This window comes from Micromys minutus (genome assembly GCF_963924665.1).
Source record: "Micromys minutus genome assembly, chromosome: 1".
Classification (NCBI taxonomy): domain Eukaryota; kingdom Metazoa; phylum Chordata; class Mammalia; order Rodentia; family Muridae; genus Micromys; species Micromys minutus.
The window spans coordinates 58,917,104-58,939,919 of NC_137969.1; the positions used below are offsets into that span (position 1 = coordinate 58,917,104).

The following is a 22,816-nucleotide window of genomic DNA, read 5'->3' on the forward strand; positions in this document are numbered from 1 at the left end:
TTAAGTTCAGAGTATAAAGTATACTTAATAGTTTGTGAACATACATGCATGTACATGTATATACATATATGTGTGTATGTGAGATTTTAGATTTCATCCTGCTTGAATCCCAGTGGTGTCCTTGACCTTGGTTTTTGCACCTGGAAAGTGCAGGTTAATGCATCACATGTTTGTAGCAATGGTTAAACAAGTAACATGTGTAAAACACCCAGGACCATGTCTGCTGTGTAGTTACCATGCAGTGAGTAGGTTGAGGCTGTCACGTGCTTGTTAGCAGATTCTGAGTGCTAGTGAAAGCGTCCTAATATCCAGCTCCCTCTCTTCTTTCTTGCCAGTTTGAAGGCTCTTTTTAGTTTTGATTGCTCCTCATATAACTTCAAATCATTTTGTTCATACACTTTTCTGTCTTAAAGTCTCGGTGATCTCTCTTTTCACAGTTCGAAGGTGGTGAGTCACTGTCCAGTGGAAACTTGTGTCAGCGTTCCCGGCCGAGCAGTGACCTGAACAACAGCACCCTTCAGTCACCTGCTCACCTGAAGGTTCAGCGAAGCATCTCAGCCAACCAGAAGCAGAGGCGCTTCAGTGACCATGGTGGGGAGCAAGTTTAAGAAAGAAACAGGGTGCCCAGTTTGTGCTGCTCAACACACTTCATTTCCTCTCACTCCTGGGGCTTCTTCAGATGGGCACTGCTGGGTGATTGATCATAGGGTCTCTTTTGTGGGGACCCAAACAGACTCCTATAATCAATTTAATCTTAGTCTAGAGTGTAAAACACACAAATGTGGATATTGTTAGCATAGGAGGGTTTTGTTGGCAGGAAGTATATCCGTTCTTTTCCAGCTAACCTTGCCATTTCTATACATTGCAGCTGGTCCCTCCATCCCCCCTGCTGTCTCATACACCAAAAGGCCTCAGGCCAACAGTGTGGAGAGTGAGCAGAAAGAGGAGTGGGACAAAGACACAGCCCGCAGACTTGGCAGCACCACCGTGGGCTCAAAGAGTGAAGTCACAGCCAGCCCCTTGGTGGGGCCAGACAGGAAGAAGTCCTCAACTGGCCCAAGTGTGAGTCACAGCTCTCCTCTGTCAATACTTGAACTCACGCGTGAGAGGGTTTTTGTAAAATCTTGTCTTTTGTCGTTTTAAATGTTTCAAAAATGAATCATGATTTAAAACACATGAAAAGAGGGACAAACATCTTGTGAATGTAATAGAAGAAACCGTGCAGAGAATTCTGTGTCGTTGTCATTGTCCTCGTGAATTCAGCCTCACCAGTGTTGGATTACAGGCAAGACAGCTACTCCCAGCTGCCACTCTTAAAGCCCAGCCCCACTTCAGAGTACGGCATTGTATCCCTGCTCCATTTGTCCTGCTGTGTGATACTTATTTGATGTTACATTATAAACTGCTCTCTGAGGGCAAGCTCATTAATAATTTGTCAACTCTCCTCCTGTGAGGTCTCTTAAAATGCCAAACTCTAGAAATTAAATCAGGCACTAGAAGAGAGGCCACAGTACTGTCTGTAAGATAGCAAGAAAAGAGAGATAGAAAGTGAGGATGGAGGTGGGGATGAGTGAGACCACGTGGTGACATCTGAGACGGTAGGAGTTTGAGGTTCATGAGAGCAGTGGGTATTTGAAGGAATAATAACAATAAAAAGGGAAGACCCAGAATGACAAACAGACACCAGAAAAGATGTGTGCTCCTGAACTTGTTAAAGTGGGTCGTGTAGACATACCGAAAGCAAGGTGAAAAATGGTTAGCCATGTCTGCGGGAGAGCTGATGACCATAAAGGAGCAAAGTTAGATTGTTTTCTGATATTTCATAATATGTGTGCATAATAGAAGATGCAATTACATTTTGAACCTATTAGAGGAGAAAAACACTTTAGGCCTAGAATTTTATATCTAAATATATCTATATTCTTAAGCATAAGATGTGTAAGCTGTGCTTGGCTGCACAGTGCCTATTTTAAAACAACGTAATACTTAGAGTACTCTCACAGGAAGAAAGCATAGCATGTTGCTGTAAATTATATAAGCTAAAAGTAATCAAATAACTAGCAAGGGCCAGTAAGAAGGCTCCGCAGATAAGGATGCTTGCTACCATGTTTATACATGAGTACCAATCTTACACATGGGCACATTGTCACAGACATAGACACACAAAAATTCTCAGTGTTCAGGGAGTAAGAACAGGGCAGAAATTAAAACAAAAACACTTGCCTTGTTGGGCATATAATGGGAGTAAGGTTAAGAAATCAACATAGGTGAGTAGACATTAATTCAGGAACATAAGGAAGGGGAACTGTGTAAGAGATAAATAGAATAATAACTTTTAAATTAACAGAAGGAAGAGGAACCCTTTATTTAGTATGTAGCGGGAGGGAGACTATTCAAATTAGAAAATCTGCAGTGATATACCAAAGCAAGGCCAACACTTCATCACAAATGGACTACGGTTTCTGGTGCCAGTATTCTGTGTGGTAATTGAGACAATACTTTTTTCAAATATATAATCAGCTTAGCACTTCTAGCCTAAAAAGTAGTGTGCGTACCACTTTAAACATGGGTAGTATATTACATCTGGGGGGATGGTTTAGTGAGCAAGAACACTTGCTCTTACAGAGGACCAGATTTGCTTCCTGGGACCCATATGGTGGTTCACAGCTATACATAACTCTAGCTTAAGGGATCTGACAGCCTCTGACCTCCATATGATACACTTACATGCATGAAGGCAAAACACTCAGACATAAAATAAGAATAAATAATGGTAGTGAAACTGTCCTCTGCTTGATCTACTTGGAAATGATAAAAACACTTTTTATTTCAGTACTTATTCTTTGTCAGCTAGAGTTTGGAAGGTCAGCATCCCACATAGCAGTAAAAACCAACTGTTCTATGGTTTCCACCATTTCACAGTAGCCTGCTGTCCCCCCCAGATTGAACCTTCTTGGCACGGCCAACTCAGCTTTGTCCTCTCTTTGCCTGTCCTTATGTGATACTGCATCCTAATCCCAATGCTGCAAATCCCAAGTCCTGCGTCCCCAGACAAACCTTCTGTGAAGGCTCATCACATCTCTCCAGGCTACGCATAGCCGCGCCCACTTGGCTCTCATCCGGGTGATGCGCTGTCTGTTCACTGTCTCCTCAAGCTTGCAGCCTCTGTTTATTGACACAGAGACTTCCTCAGAAGTCTTAGTGCTGAGGTGAATAATGAGTGTTCAGACTGTGCTTACTTACATTAAAAAGCACCACATTCAAATTAACTATACTATGTTATTTAACATGATTTTAAAAACCGTAAGCCAGAAGATTCTGCCAAAGTTTAAAGTTTTGTCTTTGCTGTCTATTACTTACTTTACATTCTGAACCTGTAAAATAACTTGGGGTGGATTTTTCTGTGGGGCTTCTTTTGTTAGAATAAGCAAAAATAGCATCCCATAGCTGTTTCATTCTTTTTATGACAGGACAATACTGTATTTTGTTCTTAGGGTGGCATGGGGGCCTTCTAGACAGGAGCACAGAGATCTGTGTAGTAATTGCATGGGTTTCATAAGTATCAGTGACACGTGTGTCATGATCTACTCAGCCTTTCTTTGGGAGTGTTGTGCATCCTCCTACAATCCTGCTATTCCTTTGTGCTTCTGTGTGTGTCTGTGAGTGCTTGCTACATGTGTGCAGATGCCCTTATAGGCCAGAAGAAGCCATTGGATTTCCAGGAGCTAGAGTTACAAGAAGTTGTGAGTCCCTGAGAAGCAGGATGCTGAGACTCAGACCCAGGCCACTGAGAGGTCTCTTCGCATACTGAAAGACTTTTAAAGCTGCACTTGCACAACTTTGCTTATAATGTTCCCCTTCTGCGTCTGACTCTGAGGAAATAGCTATTAACTATTCATGCTAAACAAATGTTAGAGCGACTGTATTTTAAAGATTTATAAAAGCTAGATTGGATAAGAAGATATTTTTCATGGAAGAATGAGACAATTGTTTGAGTCCCTTTAGAAAGTTACTTCTCCAGGGCTTGGGGTGCAACTCGATGCTTGCTTATCATGAGACCCAGGGTTGGATTCCCAGTACCACAAACAGCAACAAAACAAAAACACAAAAAGCAGAAAATCATCCCTGTCCATTTTTATACTGGTAACATAGTCCAGGTTCAGCAGGCATGATGGTGTACAGGTCAAGGTCTTCTGTGTGGTGAGGAGAATATGCATCCTAGCTACCCTTCTTTACTGTCTGTCTCCTAACTCTGACGTGGGAGTGTAGGTCGTGCCCTTAAGCTGCACTGCACAGTCTGTCAGCCCTCAGCCAGGCAGCACCCGCGTGCTTTAGTCCTTACGCCCTTCATGGCTGTAGAGGCTTCTGGAGGGAACGCTGTCCACACTGCCCATTCATGCTGAGATTGAGGGCAGACTACTCTCTGCTCTCTCTCTGGACAGAGTAAATGGAAGTCACTTTCCTGTCACTTCCCAGCGCTGGCAGGAATTGTAAACTAAAGAAGTGGTGGGTATAACTGTGTGACTTGGGCTCCTATTTTTGTTTTGTTTTGGTTTTTTTTTTTTTTTTTTTTGTCCAACCAGCTCAGTCAACAGGGTCTCGAGGGAGGGAGGGGGGATTGAAAAGAAGAAAAAGACGATTAGATAGCATTATAACATGACTACAGCCAGTGCTGAGGCTGAAGCGGCTTTATTTCTCTCCAGCCTGCTTTTATATCATTCTAGATACATCCAAAAAACATGGTGAGCTCTTAAATCAAAGACAAGTAATCAAGCGAGGTAACAAACAGCGAGATCACTCCTGGTGGTAACCAAGCAAAGCAGTAAACAAAACCCATGGTCCCTGTTTCTCATATTCTTATCCGAGCCTACTTCCTTGTCCCAGCCCAGTGACAAATGCCAACTTTCTAGAAAGGGCACCAAAAGCTCTCAACAGTATTTGGTTTTGCTTTACTTTTTATCCCTAACATCTAAGTGTGAGAAAGAAGAAAAACTGGATCTTGCTTATGTGAGATTCTAATCAACTAAAATTCTGCTGTGGAGTTTTTCTAATAATTAACAGTTTTAAACACATTTCTTTGACTTCGAACTAATGTAGTTACAATTTTTAAATTGATCTTTTTTTCTTCTTCTTAAAGAACAATGTATATTCTGGTGGTAGCATGGCGAGGAGGAATACGTATGTGTGTGAGAGGAGCACGGACCGGTACACAGCCTTGCAGAATGGAAGAGACAGCAGGTGAAGGTCACTGAGCCCGGCAGTGGCTCTGCCATTGCTACAGATTAGCTTTGCTGAGATATCTGTGGCTGTGTGGGCCATAGGGAAGGAGATCGGAGCAGTTAAGACTGCAGTAGCCGTTCTCACTGGACTGTTTGCCTCGGTACCAGAGGAGAAGGGTGCCAGTGCACTGGGGGCGGTACCTGCCAGTTGTCTAAATAAAATGTAGATGTGAATATTGCTCAGTACCAAATATTGTACAGTCCAAACCTGGTCCTCGAGACTGAATCTTCTCTCCATGTTCCCTGCCTCTGCCATCCCTCTGCCCCTTACCCTTCAGCAGCCCAAATAATAAGAGCTTCCTTCCCTTCCTCTAAAGAAGTGTGTCATCTCAATTGAAGGTAGAATCACAGACTTCTTACTGAGTTTTAGTGTAGTTGGAAAACCATTGACATTACATCAGAAGGGTGAGACACTTGTTGTGAGATCGAACATCAGCTCTAACCATCTAGCGGCACAGTCAGTTCTCACATTGGTTTCCCTCAGCTGTCTGCACAGAGGTTGAGTGCTGGGAGACAGCATACAAGGATGGCTGTAGCTTTCTGCTGTGACATCCTGTGGGCTTGACGGTTGAAATGTACTGTGTCCCCTATAGCAAGTACTGATCTATACCTCCTTATTCCATAGTGGCTAGCTTGTTGCTCATGGCATGAGATGGCACTATGACGTAAGCTGAAGGAGGTGCCGTCTGCAGAAATGGTGTTTCCATATAATTATGAGTTCTTAATACTTAAAGAATGTAGAAAGATCCACAGTAATGCGTTGCACAAAACTAACCTTAGAATAAGTGGATAAGACTCCAACAGTAATCATCTGGTTTGTAGCTGACACATCCTCAGATATGTCCTGCCTTCTCAGACTCACAAGCACAAACAAGAGCTTTCCAAGGACACGCTTAAGTGGAGAGTTGTTTCACTGATCACCAAGAATGTGTTTGTTGCTTTCAAGTGTTTCAGCCATGAAGGTGTCAGTTGGTTGAGATTTAGGAAATCTTTTTCTCAGGTTTCACTAACTGTACTTTTTCTTATGTCAGCCTCACAGAGATGTCTGCCAGCAGCATGTCCTCGGCAGGCTCCACCGTGGCCTCTGCTGGCCCCTCAGCACGTCCCCGCCACCAGAAGTCTATGTCAACCTCTGGCCACCCTATTAAAGTTACACTGCCAACCATTAAAGATGGCTCTGAAGCTTATCGGCCTGGGTGAGTCCTGCTTACCTTGCTCTGAATCTCCTCAAGAGCTCTCTGAGAAGTGTGTGTGTTAGCAGTTATTTAAAACTACTTGAAATCATTTTCCAGAAGAATATTTTTAATCCACCCATTAAGCACTGCTGCCTCATTTATTACTTAAGTTATTTTAATGGATGGCGAGACGGGTCAACATGAGGTAAAGGTGCTTACTGACCAGGCCGATGGCCTCCATCCTATCCTTACAATCCAGATAGAGAAAGAAAAGAACTGGCTCTCAGGAGTTGGCTTCTGACCTCCACACACGTGGCATGCACAAATAAATTAATCATTTTGAAATAAAAGGTAAGTAAAATGAGACACACAGAAAGGTAGCTGCAGTGGTGCATGTCCCAGTGCTGGGGAGACAGAGGTCAGCAGAACTTTGTATGTTCAAGGCCAGCCTAGTCTATGAAGCAAGTTCAGGGCAGCCAAGGCTATTACACAGAGGAACCCTGTCTTGAAACCGTACCCCCCCTCGCAAAAATGGGACACAGGACCAAATCTGTTGGCACCATAGCCATGAGTGTTAGCAGTGGGACAGGCACACTGACGAGCCACTCAGGATAAACGTCCATTTCACACTACTAAGTTTCATTGCATGTAGGATATCTGAAACTCGGGGAACTTAACATGTTATTGCATCGGTGATTGGATTCCATCAGTCGAATTGTTGGGTCCATGCAGCACCGTATCCCCTGAGGTCTCAAGAATAAACATGGGGTGATGTTATAAAAGGCTTTTTGAGAAACAATAAAATTCATTCTGTACATTGCTAAGCAACATGTGTTAAAGGCATTCAGACTGAACGCCCTTTATCTGGAATTCCTAAGCCTAGGAGCCTTTTGGATTTGGACATTTTCTAATTCCACAATATTTGCATGCATAATGAAATAGATGGGCTAGAACTTGAATTATCGCCTGAAATTCACTTAGATGTCTAGTGTGCCTGACACGCACAGCCTAAGGATCATTTCATAGTGTGTTCTCAATGGATGTCACATGAGGTCATGCATGGAATTTCTTATGTGTAGTGTCACATCAGTGCTTAAACAATGTTTGGATTTGAAAGCATTTGGAATTTCAGGTATGCACATTATATAATAAAAAACCCACATGCTGCACTCAGGTTGGCATTTCGTATTTTGACAGATTTGTCTTCATGTCAGAAATGTTACAAGATACAGTTTTAAATTGGCATTTCTGGGGTCTGGAGAGATGGCTCAGCAGTTAAGAGCACTGACTGCTCTTCCAGAGGTCCTGAGTTCAATTCCCAGCAAGCACATGGTGGCTCACAACCATCTGTAATGAGATCTGATGCCCTCTTCTGCTGTGTCTGAAGACAACTGCAGTGCACTTAACACATAACAAATAATAAATAAGTCTTTAAAGAAATAAATTGCCATCTCCTCCTTGTATAACAATATAGTAAATTAATTCTCCCACGAACCTCATTTCTAATGTAAATAAAAGTCATTGGGACACAGAAATAGCCACACCTTTCCCCTCTCCAGTTCTCAGGCTGAGTGAAAGCTGCTCCTGTCATTCCTCTGAATAACATCTTAATTCCTCCAGCAGCACAGCTCAGAGAGTGCCTGCTGCCTCCCCATCTGCTCACAGCATCAGTGCTGGCACTCCCGACAGGACCCGCTTCCCCCGAGGGAGCTCCAGCCGAAGTACTTTCCATGGGGAGCAGCTCCGAGAACGGCGCAGTGCGGCTTATAATGGACCACCTGCCTCCCCGTCCCATGACACGGGTGCACTTGCACATACCAGAAGGGGAACATCAACTGGGATCATCAGCAAAATCACCTCCAAGTTTGTCCGCAGGTTAGTTCCCTGGGGCTGTGCTTGCTTTCTCTGCTGAAGAGGGAGCTTGGTTCTTTCCTGTCGCCTGTGCTATGGTTTTTCTAGAATGGCTTCATGGCATCTCACTAACTTTTACAGTAATTGGAAGTAAAACACCAGGAAGAAATAGTCTTTTTCCTTAAGAGAGAGAAAATAAAAGTAAGAACTTAAGGGTTGATGTAGGTCAGTTGGTCAAGTCTTGCTGGTCATGCACAAAGCCCAAGGTCCGGTGCCAGCCCTGTAGAAGCCATCACTCAGGAAGCGGGGGGGGGGGGGGGGGCAAAAAGAGTGAAAGACCAAGACCATCAGATCTGCACCCAGCCTGGGATGCAGATGAACTACAAAAGAAAATCTACAGCTTCTGTAGAACAGAGCAAAAACTTCACCAAAAAAAAAAAAAAAAAAAAAAAAAAAAAAAAAAAAACACCCTAGATCCCAACAGTCAGGTCCACAGAGCGTTAGCAAGTCTCAGGAAAGCCAAGGCTATGGAGAAACCCTGTCTCCAAAAAAATAAAAGGAAAGTGGGGGATTAAAATCTTAGGAGAAGGAATTAAATATATATATAAGCTTGAAAGATACAAGAACTAACCCTACTCACTGCTCTGTCTACCACATCACTGGCCAACAATAATTAGCTTAAATCATTTCATGTTACTTATTTACTGAAGTGGGGAAAAGCACATGTAGCGTGTGGAAAGTGGGGATCAAAGGACACTTGTCAGAGTCAGCTCTCCTTTACTACGTGACTCCAGGGGTTCAGCTCAGAGCATCAGGCTGTGAGTAATGGCAAGCATTTTACCCACTATATATGCTTACTGTGTATGTATAATATTATATACATTAAATATGTATTATATTATGTACTCATGTTTAAAATCCTTTCAGATCACACCTATTTAACTTTTTTGTCTTTGTATGATAAGTTTAAGGTCACATGATTACTTAAAACTGAACATCAGAGGCTGGAGAGATGCTCAGTGGTTGTGAGCACTGGCTACTCTTCCAGAGGATCCAGGTTCAGTTCCCAGCAACCACATGACAGCTCACAACTTTCTGTGCCTCCAGTTCCAGGGGATCTGACACAATCACACAGACAGACAAACAGGCAAAACACCAGTGCACATAAAAATAAGAAGCAAGAAAAAGGTAAAAACCTGAATGTCAAGATAAACACAAGATAGTGTGAGTAAAATAATCTAGTATCACTGTACTTCATACAGAGTAGCCACGCTTGTGCGCTGCACATAGAGTACATGAATGCCTAGCAAAGGCAGACTGGAAACTCAACCCATTAATGTCAGCCATGCAACTTGAGCCCTGCCACATAAAGATCAGTCTGCTATGCAGAGGGCTATAAAAACAAAGAGGTTGGGATCTGTGTCCTACAAGTCTTAGAGTCATGGAAGAAAAGAATCTGTGAGCAGTAAGTCATGGGCTAAAGCAGAATGCAGCTAACAAGGAAAGTGTTAGGATGGGGCACGGTCTAAGGGTCCATATCGTACATTACATTCGTATGAGCCAAGCCTTAACTCGATGAACAACCTCATTGCTCAGTGTCTATTGCTTAAACACTGATGTTTACTTGCAGTGTCTCTAGTGTTCCTGGTACTCCAGAGTAAACAAAGCTGGGCACAGTGGGTCACATCTTTAATCTCAGAACACAGAAGAAGGTGGATTGCTATTCCAAGTAGAGCAACTCACCACAAGCAAACAGAAAACTTGGTTGGGTAGAGACTACACAATTGAGTTTCAACCCTTAAATCCTCAAATAGACCATGACCCTATGTGATCAGACAGGTGTGCAGACAGACGCCAACAGTCACCAGGCAGCCAGAAGATGGTGCTGGCAGCCATTGCAAGGTGCTAGTGCAATTGTGAGTCGCTGGCACAGTAGATAGCAATGAAGAGGATTCTTTTTTTCTCTTGGTTTTCCTGCCTCACAAACTTCCAGGGCTCGTTGTCTGGTAATTCTAGGTTTCCCTGCCTTTCCCCAAGACCTCTAAATATCAGAGTATGCAGGACAGACTTTGGACTATTTCTCTGCCAATTTTCTGTGTTCTCTTGATGATCTGCAGATGTGGCACTAGATACTGACTCACTTTAACAGCCTCAGGCTTGAACTCAGATCTCCCAGAGCTTCATCCAGTGGATCCAGTAGCCCCAAGCTCTGCCTCTTTACATCCTCAGACAGTCTCAGCTTCTGATAGGTCTCCCCCTTGTTCTTCTCTCTCTAGAAGTGGTAGGTAGCACTGTCCTCCCAATCACCTTGGAGTTGTCTTTGCTTCCTTCTCACCTTTGCAAATGCCCAGTCAGGGTGGCTGCTTCTATCTTTGCTGCCCTGCCTCACAATCAAAACCCACTGTCAGGTTTCACCCCCTTCCAGGTCTCCTTCATTCTCAGACATACTTTTGGCAGTATAAATGTATAAGTCACTCCTTAATGTAAAGCCATCTAATAGGCCTGAGTGTGTAGCTTGCCTAGCATGTGCAAGGCCTTCAGTTTGATCCCCAGACACTGCAAAAAGAAAAAGAAACAGGAAGAAAGGGGGCTCTTAATTATAGGGGCATACAAGGCTCATGTCATATGCCTGTTCTTCCTCTCTGATTCTCCCCTCCTCAAAGGTACCTCTGCACACCCACTGGAGTTTGTACTGAAGTCCATTCTCCTAGGAATGTTGTGCTTCAAATGCCTGCTAATTATTTGCTGCTGCTTCTACACCAGGCTTGCTGTCTTCCTAAGTGAAAGGGAATAGCCTGTATATTCGGTTGAGTACAAATTGATGTATATATGGTATTTGCCTTCATATCAGAGAACCATGCTAAGCTGCATGAGCTGTTGCAGCCAGCTGTGCTTCTGTGTCCCTTTCTGCCTCCCACTTAGACCCAACTCGTTAGTCTGTCGACTCTGTGCCCTCTTCTCAGTAGGCTGGACCAGCATGTGAGCAGATTGCTATTTCAACTCTTTATATCAGAGGCTAAGATATAAGGAAGATCCCACTGTGGATGTGGAGTGTGAGCTCAGCAGCAGTCTTCTCTGTGTCCACAAATAGGACAGCACAGTCCTTCTGAATACAAGTGTCTCCTCTCCTCTGCATGGTCAGTGGGGTCACTTTGCCGCTAAGGCCGAGCACTGCCCTCCCGTGCGGTGCACCACAGCACCTCACACAGCTGGAATGGCGCTGCATGGCAGACCTGCCCAGAAATGTGTTCATTCCAGTTTGCAATAATAAAATAGTTTTTACAGATGGCACTGAGTATTTAATATCCTGCCTAGTGAAAATAGCAATTATTTAAAAGAAACAAATTTAAGAAACCCTATTTGAGAATGCAAATACATTTTATTACTCTTTGGTTCTGAAAAATGGTGGTTGGTTGGTTGGTTGGTTGGTTGGTTGGTTGGTTGGTTTTCCACAATATATTGATGGAAAAGGGCCTATAGAGCCCTGCAGGCTTGAGATGCTTGTAGTGTTTAGTGTCCAGACTGAAGTTGGTATAGAACAGCTCTGTGATAATGCACTCGATGAGAGGAGGGTGTGCTGATTTTAATCCTGGTGTGTGCATTTTACATAAAAATATAAAAATGGAAAGGCTAAAATACTTTTTTAAAGAACTTAAGCATTTGAAATGTGATTTTTTTTCCTAGCTTCCCAAGGTATTTTTTTTTGTTCTCACATAAACTGCCTCTTAATATTTGAATATGAGGCTATAACTTGACTCAGTTTATTCATATTTAAAGGTCAAGGTAGTTAGAATTTTGTAAGACTTTAAAATATTAATCACTTTCAATGTAAAGACAGCAATTTTTCTGATTTTATTTCACAGATGGATATCTAGGTAAGATTATTGTTCTGTTCATAATTCAATCTGTAGCTTTAGCCTCACCTGCTTGCATAGGCTGATGACTTACAGTGCATCCTAAAATAATTCACTTTGTATTTAAGAATTAGTACTTACCATGATGGCTCTTTCATTCATTCCTTCCTTCCTTTCTCCCTTTCTCCCTTTCTCCCTTTCTCTCTCTCTCTCTCTCTCTCTCTCTCTCTCTCTCTCTCTCTCTCTCTCTCTCTCTCTCTCTCTCTCTCTCTCTCTCTCTCTCTCTCTCCCCCTCCCTCCCTCCCTCTCTTTCTTAAGATTTGTTAATGTGTATGGCTGTTTTGTCTACACAACAGAAGCGGGCAGCTGACTCTATGGGACTACAATTGGGGACAGTTGTGAGCCACCATGCAGGTGCTGTAAATTGAATCCATGTTCTCTAGAAGAACAGCCAGTGCTCTTCTCTGAGCCACCTCTTCAGCCCTGGGCTCACTGGTCTCTCTCTCCCCTCCCCTCCCCTCCCCACCCTTCCCCTACTTTCCTCTCCTCTCCTCTCTCTGTGTGTGCATGTGTTTTCATTCCTCTGTCACTCCCTTATTTCTTGAGCTCAGGGCTCACTGCTTGGTGTAGCCTAATTGACCCCTAAACCCCCAGGATGTCTCCAGAAGATGTGCACTGCTTTATATGAGTCAGGGCCTTGTTCGTGAAAAAAAAAATTCTGCCCACTAATCTGTCTTCTCTGCCTACTATCTCCTGAGCACAGCCTTAGCTGCACAACATAAGCCTTGTATTTAGCTGCAAGATTAACATGTTTGCTCAACTGAGCAACAACCTCTTGAAGTACACATAATAATCTGAAGTTTAATATTGATATTGATAATCATTAAACCCTATTTAACCTTGGATTATACTTAACTAAGCCAAAAGATAAATATTAAATTATAGTTGTAGCTCGGAATTGAAGATTGAGTTTAAAACAACTAACTTTTCCCTCGACACCTCCTGTCGACAATATCTGGTAGATAGATGATTAAGCAATGGCAGTAACGGGTGGGATGGTGACAGCTCGAAGAAGGATTCAGACCCAGCAATGATAACCAAGCTGACGCCAGTCTCACTTTAGTTGTAGGTTTTCTTGATCTTCTTTTTGCTTTTAAAATTGTTAAATCTCAACCTTTTCTTTACTTTTGAGGGATCCAAGTGAAGGCGAAGCCAGTGGCAGAACCGACACAGCCAGGTGAGCCACAGGTGCCAGCCAGGTGCTCCCACACCTGGTGATGGTGGGCACCGTGATTGATCATTTGATAGCATCTGCACTTTTCGCCCTTAGATTCAAAGTGTGGTGGGTTTCCCTGATGTCACCTAGCATGTAATTAAATTCAAGTTTAACAACTTTCAGTTTGTAACTAACAAGTTTGAATTGCATACTTGATAAAGAATTGGCCTTTTTGTTCTGTCAGAAAAGTAGGACAGAGCAAGGGGTTAACAGGTGAAAGTGTACTGTTCTCTCTAATGTGGTGTCACTAAGGTGAGCCTCCTGGGGATCGTGCAGAGCACTGAGGTCACTAATACACAGAGGATTTGACAACAGCAATGTATTTAGTTGAATATTCAGTCTTGCACCCTATCCTTAAACTCTATGCTTTCTGGGTTTTCCCCATAGAGAACAGAGAAGACAATGAACTAAATACTTTGTGTCCATTTAGCAGTCTGTAGCATGTGTTTTCTTGATTGCAGCTTTTAGCACTTTAGAGGCTCAAATATCTGGAAATGAAAGGAACAAATTCTTTATGTTCCTTTTTATATTTTATAATATGTTTTATATATTGTATGTAAATGCATATATGTACATATTTCTAGAAGAGACAAAAATGTCTTTCAAAGATATAATTTCTTCCTTAAGTCACAAATGAGTGAGTAATGTTTATAGGCAGTTGCAAGTCATCGTACTGGGACAACAGTTCAATGTGTTTAATACCAGGTACCCTATACCATGGAAATCCGTTCAGTTCGCCTTCCTTTGGTTACTTAAGATGGTTTTCTGGTTCAGTGCTACTTGTGAGATATCTACCCAGAAGTTCAGTTGCCAGCCATCTCTTGTGCCCAGTGTGGTTCTGGATGCCTGGGGTGCATCAGGAGTGACACGGGCAAGCATGCTGGAGCTTATGATCTGGGAACTGTCAGGTGATTGGTCAGTAAGAAGCCTACCTAGTAAGTGGTCAGTGCGTGTGAACGGCGTGATGAGGGAAGGAAGAGTAGAGTAGGACAGTGGCCATGCTAGGTCTGGAGTTGGGGCAGTTGGGGACCATGATGGAGGAAAGAAGAAGCAGAGATGGAAAAGCAGGAGAATGTTATACATGGAGCCAAGGGAAGCCTCCTGGCTGTGCAGACTTTAGAGAGGAGAGCACAGAGCTGAGGTCAGGAACAGCATGGAAGCCAGTGTGTCCCAGTAGGAGAGATCAGAGAGTGAGAGACAAGGGGTGGGTGGAGGCCACAGGTGCCTTTCAAGCCAGTTTGCAGAGAGAAATGGCAAAGACCAGAGCAAGCATGCTGCACGATGCCCTGACAGAACTGTGGTGACATTGCTCCTAACAAAGACGATTAAAAACAAAAAACCTGACAATGAATACGTCACTAGAGGTCTGAGGTCCACAGTATAAGATGCCATGTGACCTCTCAAGCAGGGGTCGCTAGCCAGGCCTATGCAGCACAGATTAGACATGTGCCACAAACTCTCCTCATTTCATGATGAATCATTGAATCAGGACATAAATCTACATGCAAATAAAAATATTTAAGGCATTGATCAATCCTGAACATAATTATTTGACCTACAATAATATTAATACATACAAAAAACTATTCAGAATGACTTGCATAAAGGTTTATATCCTTTATCCAAGGTGATTTTTATAGTAAAATTTATGTCTTATGTTTTTGTGATGGTCAAGGCTTTAATTTTAAACTTCTAAAAATTTTCAATTTTTCAATTTCCTTTTTTTTTTCACCTGATTTCCTGAGAAAACTATCACAACAATTCGACTCTTAAGCAATGAAAGGAGAAATGTAAAAATAAATGGACAAATATCAAAAAAAGGTTTATACTTCAATACCATGTTTTCTAAGAGGAATCCTAGAGGTGCCTGATGTGTGTCTGTGTGTATCTTTTTAAGGGTGTGTGCTTCTGTGTATGTGTCTGTGTGTATTTGAAAGTGTTTGTGTATATATGTGTATATTTGAAAGTTGTGTGTGTGTGCGTGTGTGCGTGTGTGCGTGTGTGTGTGTGTATGTGTGTGTGTGTGTGTGCACGCGTGCGTGCGCAAGTGCACACATCCCCATATGGAGGGATATGTCTATCTTTGTGGTAAATGGCAAATCTGGTTTTTAGAACTGACCCCAAAAATATAGAAAAAAACAATTACATTTTCACTTTCAGCTGCAAATTTCTTCCCAGGAACAGATATATTTAAGACAGTTTGCGCTTTAGACTGAAGATGCTAAATGCCAAAGTAGATGGTGCCCCAGGACTATTTACAAAATGACAGTTACGTAAATCTCTAGTCCCTCTGAGGGCCGACTGCATGCAAACTGGATAATTTATGAGGCATGGAATTGTCACTCATATTTCATAGATGTAGTTTCCTTGCTGAGTAGAACTTTGGTTTCATTTCCCCTTTGCCTTCTAGAGGTTCATCAGGGGAGCCAAAAGAAAGAGACAAGGAAGAGGGCAAGGAGGCCAAGCCACGGTCTCTGCGGTTCACATGGAGCATGAAGACCACTAGTTCAATGGACCCCAATGACATGGTGAGAGAGATCCGCAAAGTGTTGGATGCCAACACCTGTGACTATGAGCAGAAAGAGAGGTTCCTGCTCTTCTGTGTGCACGGAGATGCTAGGCAGGACAGCCTCGTACAGTGGGAGATGGAAGTCTGCAAGCTTCCTCGGCTCTCACTCAATGGGGTCCGCTTCAAGCGAATATCTGGGACATCTATTGCCTTCAAGAACATTGCATCCAAAATAGCAAATGAGCTTAAGCTGTAAAGATGCATAAGCTCAGGATCAGGGACGAGGCCCCACATCAAGTCCAGTTTCTGAATGTACTGGTGACACCTAATGTGGTCCAGCTGGGAATCTCCCATGTAGAAACTGCCCTTATGCAATAAGGTTATACATAGTTACGAGCTGTAAAATTCAAGTCAGTATGAGCTATAATAAGAATCGTAGCTTCAAAGTAGGTTCACATGTACAGGTAAGTATATTGTGTATTTCTGTTCATTTTCTGTTCATAGAGTTGTATAATAAAATATGATTGCTTTAAAACCTGTATAGTTGTCTGGATCTCCACACAGAAATGTACATTTAGTGCTTTGAGTTGAAAAGAATTCCCTGTTATTTCCATTCCGGTGCGGTGTGTAAGTCCTCAACTCCATTATGCCACTTTGAAAATTGTGTCCAAGACTAAAAGCGCACAGAAATAGTCTTTAAAACTGTAGCATGAACTTTATAGAAATTGTTTTAAAATCATATTTAATTTAAACCAGAAGTTGACAGTGGGTCGGTGTCCCCCAGTTCCTCCTGCTTTCTCAGTTTCCGCCTGGGTGACACAAGGTGTGCTTAGGACTTAGAGAGTTTATGGTGTGGCACCCAGACTTCCTATTCAAAGCGGAAACAAGCCACAGGTCTGCCTTGAGCAAACTCAGAAGCACCACGGGAGAGTTCCGTCTTTACCAAGCCTGTCTGGCCCTCTGGCTTTTATCTGCTAATTAGCAGCAGAGATCGAGAGGATCCACAGCTCACCTGGCTGTGGTGAAGCAAACCGGCGCTTGGGTTTGCTGCCTTCGGAACACGAAGGGTAACCGTGGAAACAGGAGCGTGTCGGGATGTCTCATAGCACAAGCTCATCCATACAGTGTTGATGATCGCGTTGGCTAAGATATGATGCCGCCTCAGGAATTGACCCGCACTGGGGGCATCTGCCCCAGTGTCCTCCCAGCCTCCACCCACCCCCACCACTCTAGTGTCTGTTGGTACCAGAGAGGCCTGTGAGCAGAGTGTGCTCTCCGTGCCTGTTCACTATGGACTCACACTTGCCTGGTGGTTCACTCTGCTCAGAACTCCATTGTTTTCAACATTTTGCCCAAGTTCTCATCTTTCTCCCACATCACTATTCCTGTCATGTGGAGCTTTGTAACTGGTCATTTGCCTTCTTTCATAGTGACGTCCGCGACGTAAAAACCACTAGTAAAGGCACATCTTTTTAATACTCATTATTTTCTACGGGATAGCCTTGGAGGTTGACTGTGCAATGTTTTTAATGCTGTAATTACTGTCGTGTCAGCATATGGGCCCCATCGGCACACTCCTGAGATACAGAAAATGTGCTCAGAGCTTGTCAGCTGAAAGAACAGTAATGCTGTGTCCAGCGCTTGTCACTGGAACCTGCACTGGAGAGGAGATGCGCTGGTCCACAGTGGCCTCCGGGCAGAGATGGTCTTATCTTCTGTACTGTAGTGTGATGTAGCTTTCTTCTGTAACATTCTGTTCTAAATGGTGTGTTTTCTTGCCTTAGGGAAGGGCGGTGTTGGGGGGGAAACAACAAAGCAAAACTGTGTAGCCCCTTTTCAACCTGGTGTTCATTCCAAACATTCAATGCAGATCCGCATTCACTCACTGGTGCACACTGAAATCTTACTTGAACAGATCTCATAATAAAGCATTTGTCTTTTGCTCTTTCTCGAGCTGTGTATTGCCTGTTTGCTGCTTAGAGAGCTCTCCAAGTGTTCCCTGCGTTCTAAGTCCACTCAGCAAGCCAGGAATGGTCTATGTAGGTTCTCGGGAAATCACAGAAAAAAGTTTACTTTCCTACAGGAATCGCAGTCCTTGAAACACTTTTTGGAACAGAGGCCCCAGGCACCTTCGAAGGCAGAGGGGCCAGAGGTACTTAACGTCTCCTGACTCCAGCCAAACCCTGTGCTTCATGGAAGGGAATTTTGTTTCCTAATTTTTATGAACTGAAAATTAGATTTGACATTTACTTTCTATCCTCTGTTTTATATGTTCATGATAACATTTTGAAGACTCAAGTATTTTAATATATTTGCCTAAACACCTAGCTATAGGATAGCAGGGTTTCCTTGGCCCAGTGGAAGTACAGTTTGTATCATTTGTTAGAAAATAGTACGTTATATTTTGTTTTAAAACAGCAAAAATAAAAAATAGCAAGAAAAAGATGAAACTTCCTTCAGAACCTTGACCCAATAATATTCTTTGGAGTGCACTTGGATTTTAAGCACAAAGCTACTGATTCCTGTGAGTAAGTGATGTTCCTGGCCTGTTGGGGTTAGCAAGCAGCTGTACAGACAGTTGCTGCTTCTCCAGCACTGCGGGTCATTTGTGAAGCCAACACAAACACATACACCATCAAAATGGCAAAACCAGGTAGCATTGGAAGTGTGGAAAAAAGGTAATAATTGATCTGGAAATGCCGGTAAGAGTTCTGGGTGATACTAGCAAGGAAAACCCAGAAAGTCAGAATGGGAAAGACAGTCTGGGAGAAGGATCGTGAGAGAAGATGAAGACAGAGCGGTAAGGAAACGGGTAGGAAGGTAGCTGCAAGTTCTAAGCTAGCCAGAGCCACATGGTACGGTCTGTACCAGCAAACAGACAAGATTACAGAATGGGCTGACAGCCTCAACTTCACGTAATCTGTTTGCTCATTGATTCAGCAAATGTAGTGAGTGTGAATATGCATCAGGTTCTGGGCTCTAGGGAAACAAAATCTATATCTAATAGACATATAGAGAGAATGTATAGGGAGGTTTAAGGGATGGAGCCAGGAGGCCTATTTCAGGAGGATAAGGTATATACATTGCAACAAGTAGAGCAAGATGCCGTGGGAGGGGTGTGCGTGGTGGTAGCATACATATTAGCTGTTTCTGCAGACATTGGTATGCACCAGTGAAGGACAGTGCACCTTGTGATGGCCCAGCTTTGCCGTGACAGACGGACCTGCCAGCCTGCACTACAGTAAGGGGGCATCCTGGGTTCCATTGCTTAGAAGTCTGAGCTAGGGTTCTGGAAAGATGGTTCACAGGTTAAGGGTATTGGCTCCTCTTCAAGAAGACCCGAGTTCAAGTCTCAGAAGCCACCTGGTAGCAGTCATCTGTAACTAGTTCCTGGATACCTCATGCCCTCTCCTGGCCTCTGTGACTGTCAAGCACACACATAGAACACATATGTAGCATATATGCAGGCAAAGCAGTCATCCACATTAAATAATAGTGCTTAAAGAAATCTGAGCTGTTACAGATAGCACAATTGGCAGGGTGCTTTGCATGTAAGCAGAAGGACTTGAATTTGGTCCCCAGCATCCACGTAAAGAAAAAACAAAGCCAGATGCAGTGGTACATGCTTGTAATCTCAGTGCTCAGGAGAAACAGACGTGGGGCCCTGGGGGCTTGCTGACCAACTGGCCTGATTGGAGACTCCAGGCTACTGTGAGAGACCCTGTCTGAAAACGAAAGGTGAACAACCCCTGAGGAATGACACCTGAGGTTGACCTCTGACCTCCACGTGCACATGTGCACACAAGGGATGTGCCAGGTCTACACAGCAAAAACCAGAGGGAGAGAAGAGTCCCAGGGCCAGAGGTTAATCAGCATAGACCTTGAAAACACTACCATCAGTGACAGGTATGCCTAAAAATAGCTCAGGGGTCATCAAATCCGAGGCAAGAACACTGCTCCTGCCATCCCGAAAAGGGTTTGTCCTCTTAGCCCTGGACTTGTGGCTGTGCTCCCATGCAGAGAAACACACAACTCAGACATTGGACTGTCTGGCACTGGCGATGCAGGCCTTTAATTGCAGCTGGAAGAGGCAGGCAGATCTCTGAGTTTGGGGCCAGCCTGACAGCCAGAGATAAAGAAACCCTGTCTCAAAATACAAAACAAAAGGAGGAAAAAGTTCAGTACTGACTCGGGGATGTGTTCTAAAAGAGACAAGAGTTTGTGGAGTGGAGAAATGACTAATGCGAACATAATCCATATGCCTGGAGAGTTACATGGTGTACTGTCTAGTTTTGTGACAACTTGACACAGCTGGAGTTATCACAGAGAAAGGAGCCTCCCTTGAGGAAATGCCTCCATGAGATCCAGCTGTAAGGCATTTTCTCAATTAGTGATCAAGGGGGGAGGGCCCAGCCCATTGTGTGTGGTGCCATACCTGGGCTGGTGGACCTGGGTTCTATAAGAACAAGCCAAGGGAAGCAAGCCAGTAAGTAACATCCCTCCATGGCCTCTGCATCAGCTCCTGCTTCCTGACCTGCTTGAGTTCCAGTCCTGACTTCCTCTGGTGATGAACATCGATATGGAAGTGTAAGCTGAATAAACCCTTTCCTTCCCAACTTGCTTCTTGGTCATGATGCTTGTGCAGAAATAGAAACCCCGACTAAGACACATAGTTTCCAGTGTCTAAGGAAAAATGTACTCCATGGGTGGAAAATTAGACAGCAGAGAAAAGGCAGTGGAGTTGAAGGTGGCAGGAGAGAGCATTCCAAAGTGGAACAGAAGATAAATCAAACATTGGGAGGAGCCCATAGGGAAGGAGGCAGGGGGTAAAAGACATTTCAAGACAGAATAGCCGTTGGTTTTAAAAAATTTGCTCAAGATCATAAGTTTGTAGTTTTTGGTTAACAAATACCAAAGAAAACTACATCTAATTTTCCTCACAGTTACTCAAAAACAGTACTTAAAGCAAAACCAGCCATAGGATGGGAAAGATGTTATAAAAATAAGAAGAAAGAGTAAGGACCAGTTTCTTGTCCGAAATACTGAAAATAAATAAACAAACAACCAGGCAGGGATTTTCTACCCAGACAAAACAGCTTTCCACACAAAGATGAAGATGGCTGACACAGAGCAGTTTGCAGTGCTTGCAGACTTACAAGAAACGTGCAGTGGGATCTTTGAAACACAAGCAGCAAGTACAAGATGGGACTCTGCATCTACCTGAAGGGATCAAGAGAGAAAAAAATCAAACCATGTGTAAAGTGTAAAGTCACTAACTGCTGGATGAAGAGCACTGTTCTAGTGTGTTCTCTGCTGCCACCAGAAAACAAAGACCAAAAACAGTGGGGGGCTTACAGATCAGGGTCCATCATCAAAGAGAAACTGAGGCAGGAACTGAAGCAGAGACCACAGAGGAACACTACTTACTGGCACAATCCCAACATTTTCTTTTATATACAGCCCAAACCCTCCTGCCTAGGGACGGCACCTCCCACAGTTGGCTGATCCCTCCCCCATCAGTTAGCAACGGAAAAAATGCTCCACACAGACAAGGTCATAGGCTAACCAGATGGAAGCAGTTCCTCCAGGAAGATCCCTCTCCCAAGTGTGTCAAGCTGACAAGATCTGCCATCACAGCCTGTGACCCATGAAAGCAAAACATCATGGTGACAACACACAAGCCTAGCTGTTCTTCACAGAGTGCTTACACTGCATGTATGGTTTGCTATCACTTTAAGATGGAGTAGAGTAGGTTAGAGGTATAATGTGCATTCAACACAACCATTAAACACAGCAGTTACAGCTAGTGAACCAGCAGGGGGTAGAAAGAAATGTTTTGAAAATGATGCTTCAAGTATTGTACTAGTGTAAGAAGCCAGCGGACAGAGAAGCAGTAGTTGACAGGATGAAGAGATGGTCTACAACACGGTAGAAAGTGTTGGTAAATAATTTATCTGATAGTATCTAAAATATACAAGAACTCAGATAGCTCAATAGCAAGAAAGCTCAGCTTACAGATGTGCAAGAAACCTAAGTTAACCACTGCTCAAAAGGCACCCAAATGGCCAACAAGTGCTCAAATGGAGAAAGTGCTGAAAATCACAGATCAGAAATGCACTTACAAGCCACACTATGGAGGAAGCAGTATGGAGGCAAGCCTGTAATCTCGGTCCCAGGGAAGTGAAAACAAGAGGATCCTATCTGAGCATTGCCAAAAAGATGCAAGACCTTGAGTGAGTGTGGGTAAGGTTGTTGAGAAAGAGAACTCCTTCACACTGTTGGTGGGGTCTGGAAATTCATGCAGCTATTTTGGAAAACGGTTTGAATGCTCTTCAGATGTTAAAAGAACTGCTATATAATTCATATAATCCGGTGATCCCACTGGTAGGTAAATGGCCAAGTGAATGCGACCAAGCCAGGCATTTAGCTAGGATGAACCCAGAACTGCCATCTGCCTGCCCCTGACTGATATAAGAACAACACCACCAACAAGATGTCCCTTTGCCCATTGCCAGGGCAATGTTGATGTTTTTAATCATAAAATGCACTTTTCCTCACCCGCTGACCTTTCTTTATTCCACTGTCCCTGGGCAACTGTAACAGGATGACAACACTGATTTCTAGGAGTAGCATAGGCCACAGGTTAGCAAGGGCCACACAAATACATATCCCAGCCAAACCTAAGTGCAAGAGTGGTCCTCTCCTGTCAATCTCCTGTGTAGTCAAGGTCAAGATGCAGGTGACGGCGGGCACAAGATAAGGCAAGACCTGTGATTGAGCAGTTAAAAAGATAGGTGAGGGCAGAGTTTTGGAAAGGAGGGAGGGGAAGAAGAGAAGATGGAGGGGGAAGGAAAAGATCTACCCTCAATTGG

At 43.6% G+C, this 22,816-nt stretch overlaps 1 protein-coding gene across 2 annotated transcripts in view; it reads left to right on the plus strand.

Moving 5' to 3' along the window:
* MARK1 (microtubule affinity regulating kinase 1) overlaps positions 1-17,675 on the plus strand; it is a 99,161-nt gene extending 81,486 nt beyond the window's left edge. The window contains exons 12-18 of one of the 2 annotated variants that reach the window (XM_080924195.1): positions 438-591; positions 869-1,062; positions 5,138-5,238; positions 6,311-6,475; positions 8,075-8,329; positions 13,352-13,396; positions 15,846-17,675. In XM_080924195.1, the coding sequence (XP_080780321.1) occupies positions 438-591; positions 869-1,062; positions 5,138-5,238; positions 6,311-6,475; positions 8,075-8,329; positions 13,352-13,396; positions 15,846-16,200 (1,269 nt within the window). In that variant the 3' untranslated portion in view covers positions 16,201-17,675. The remainder of the gene's footprint in view (positions 1-437; positions 592-868; positions 1,063-5,137; positions 5,239-6,310; positions 6,476-8,074; positions 8,330-13,351; positions 13,397-15,845) is intronic. The other variant, XM_080924196.1, reaches the window with a different exon arrangement.
* The last annotated feature ends 5,141 nt before the right edge of the window (positions 17,676-22,816 follow it).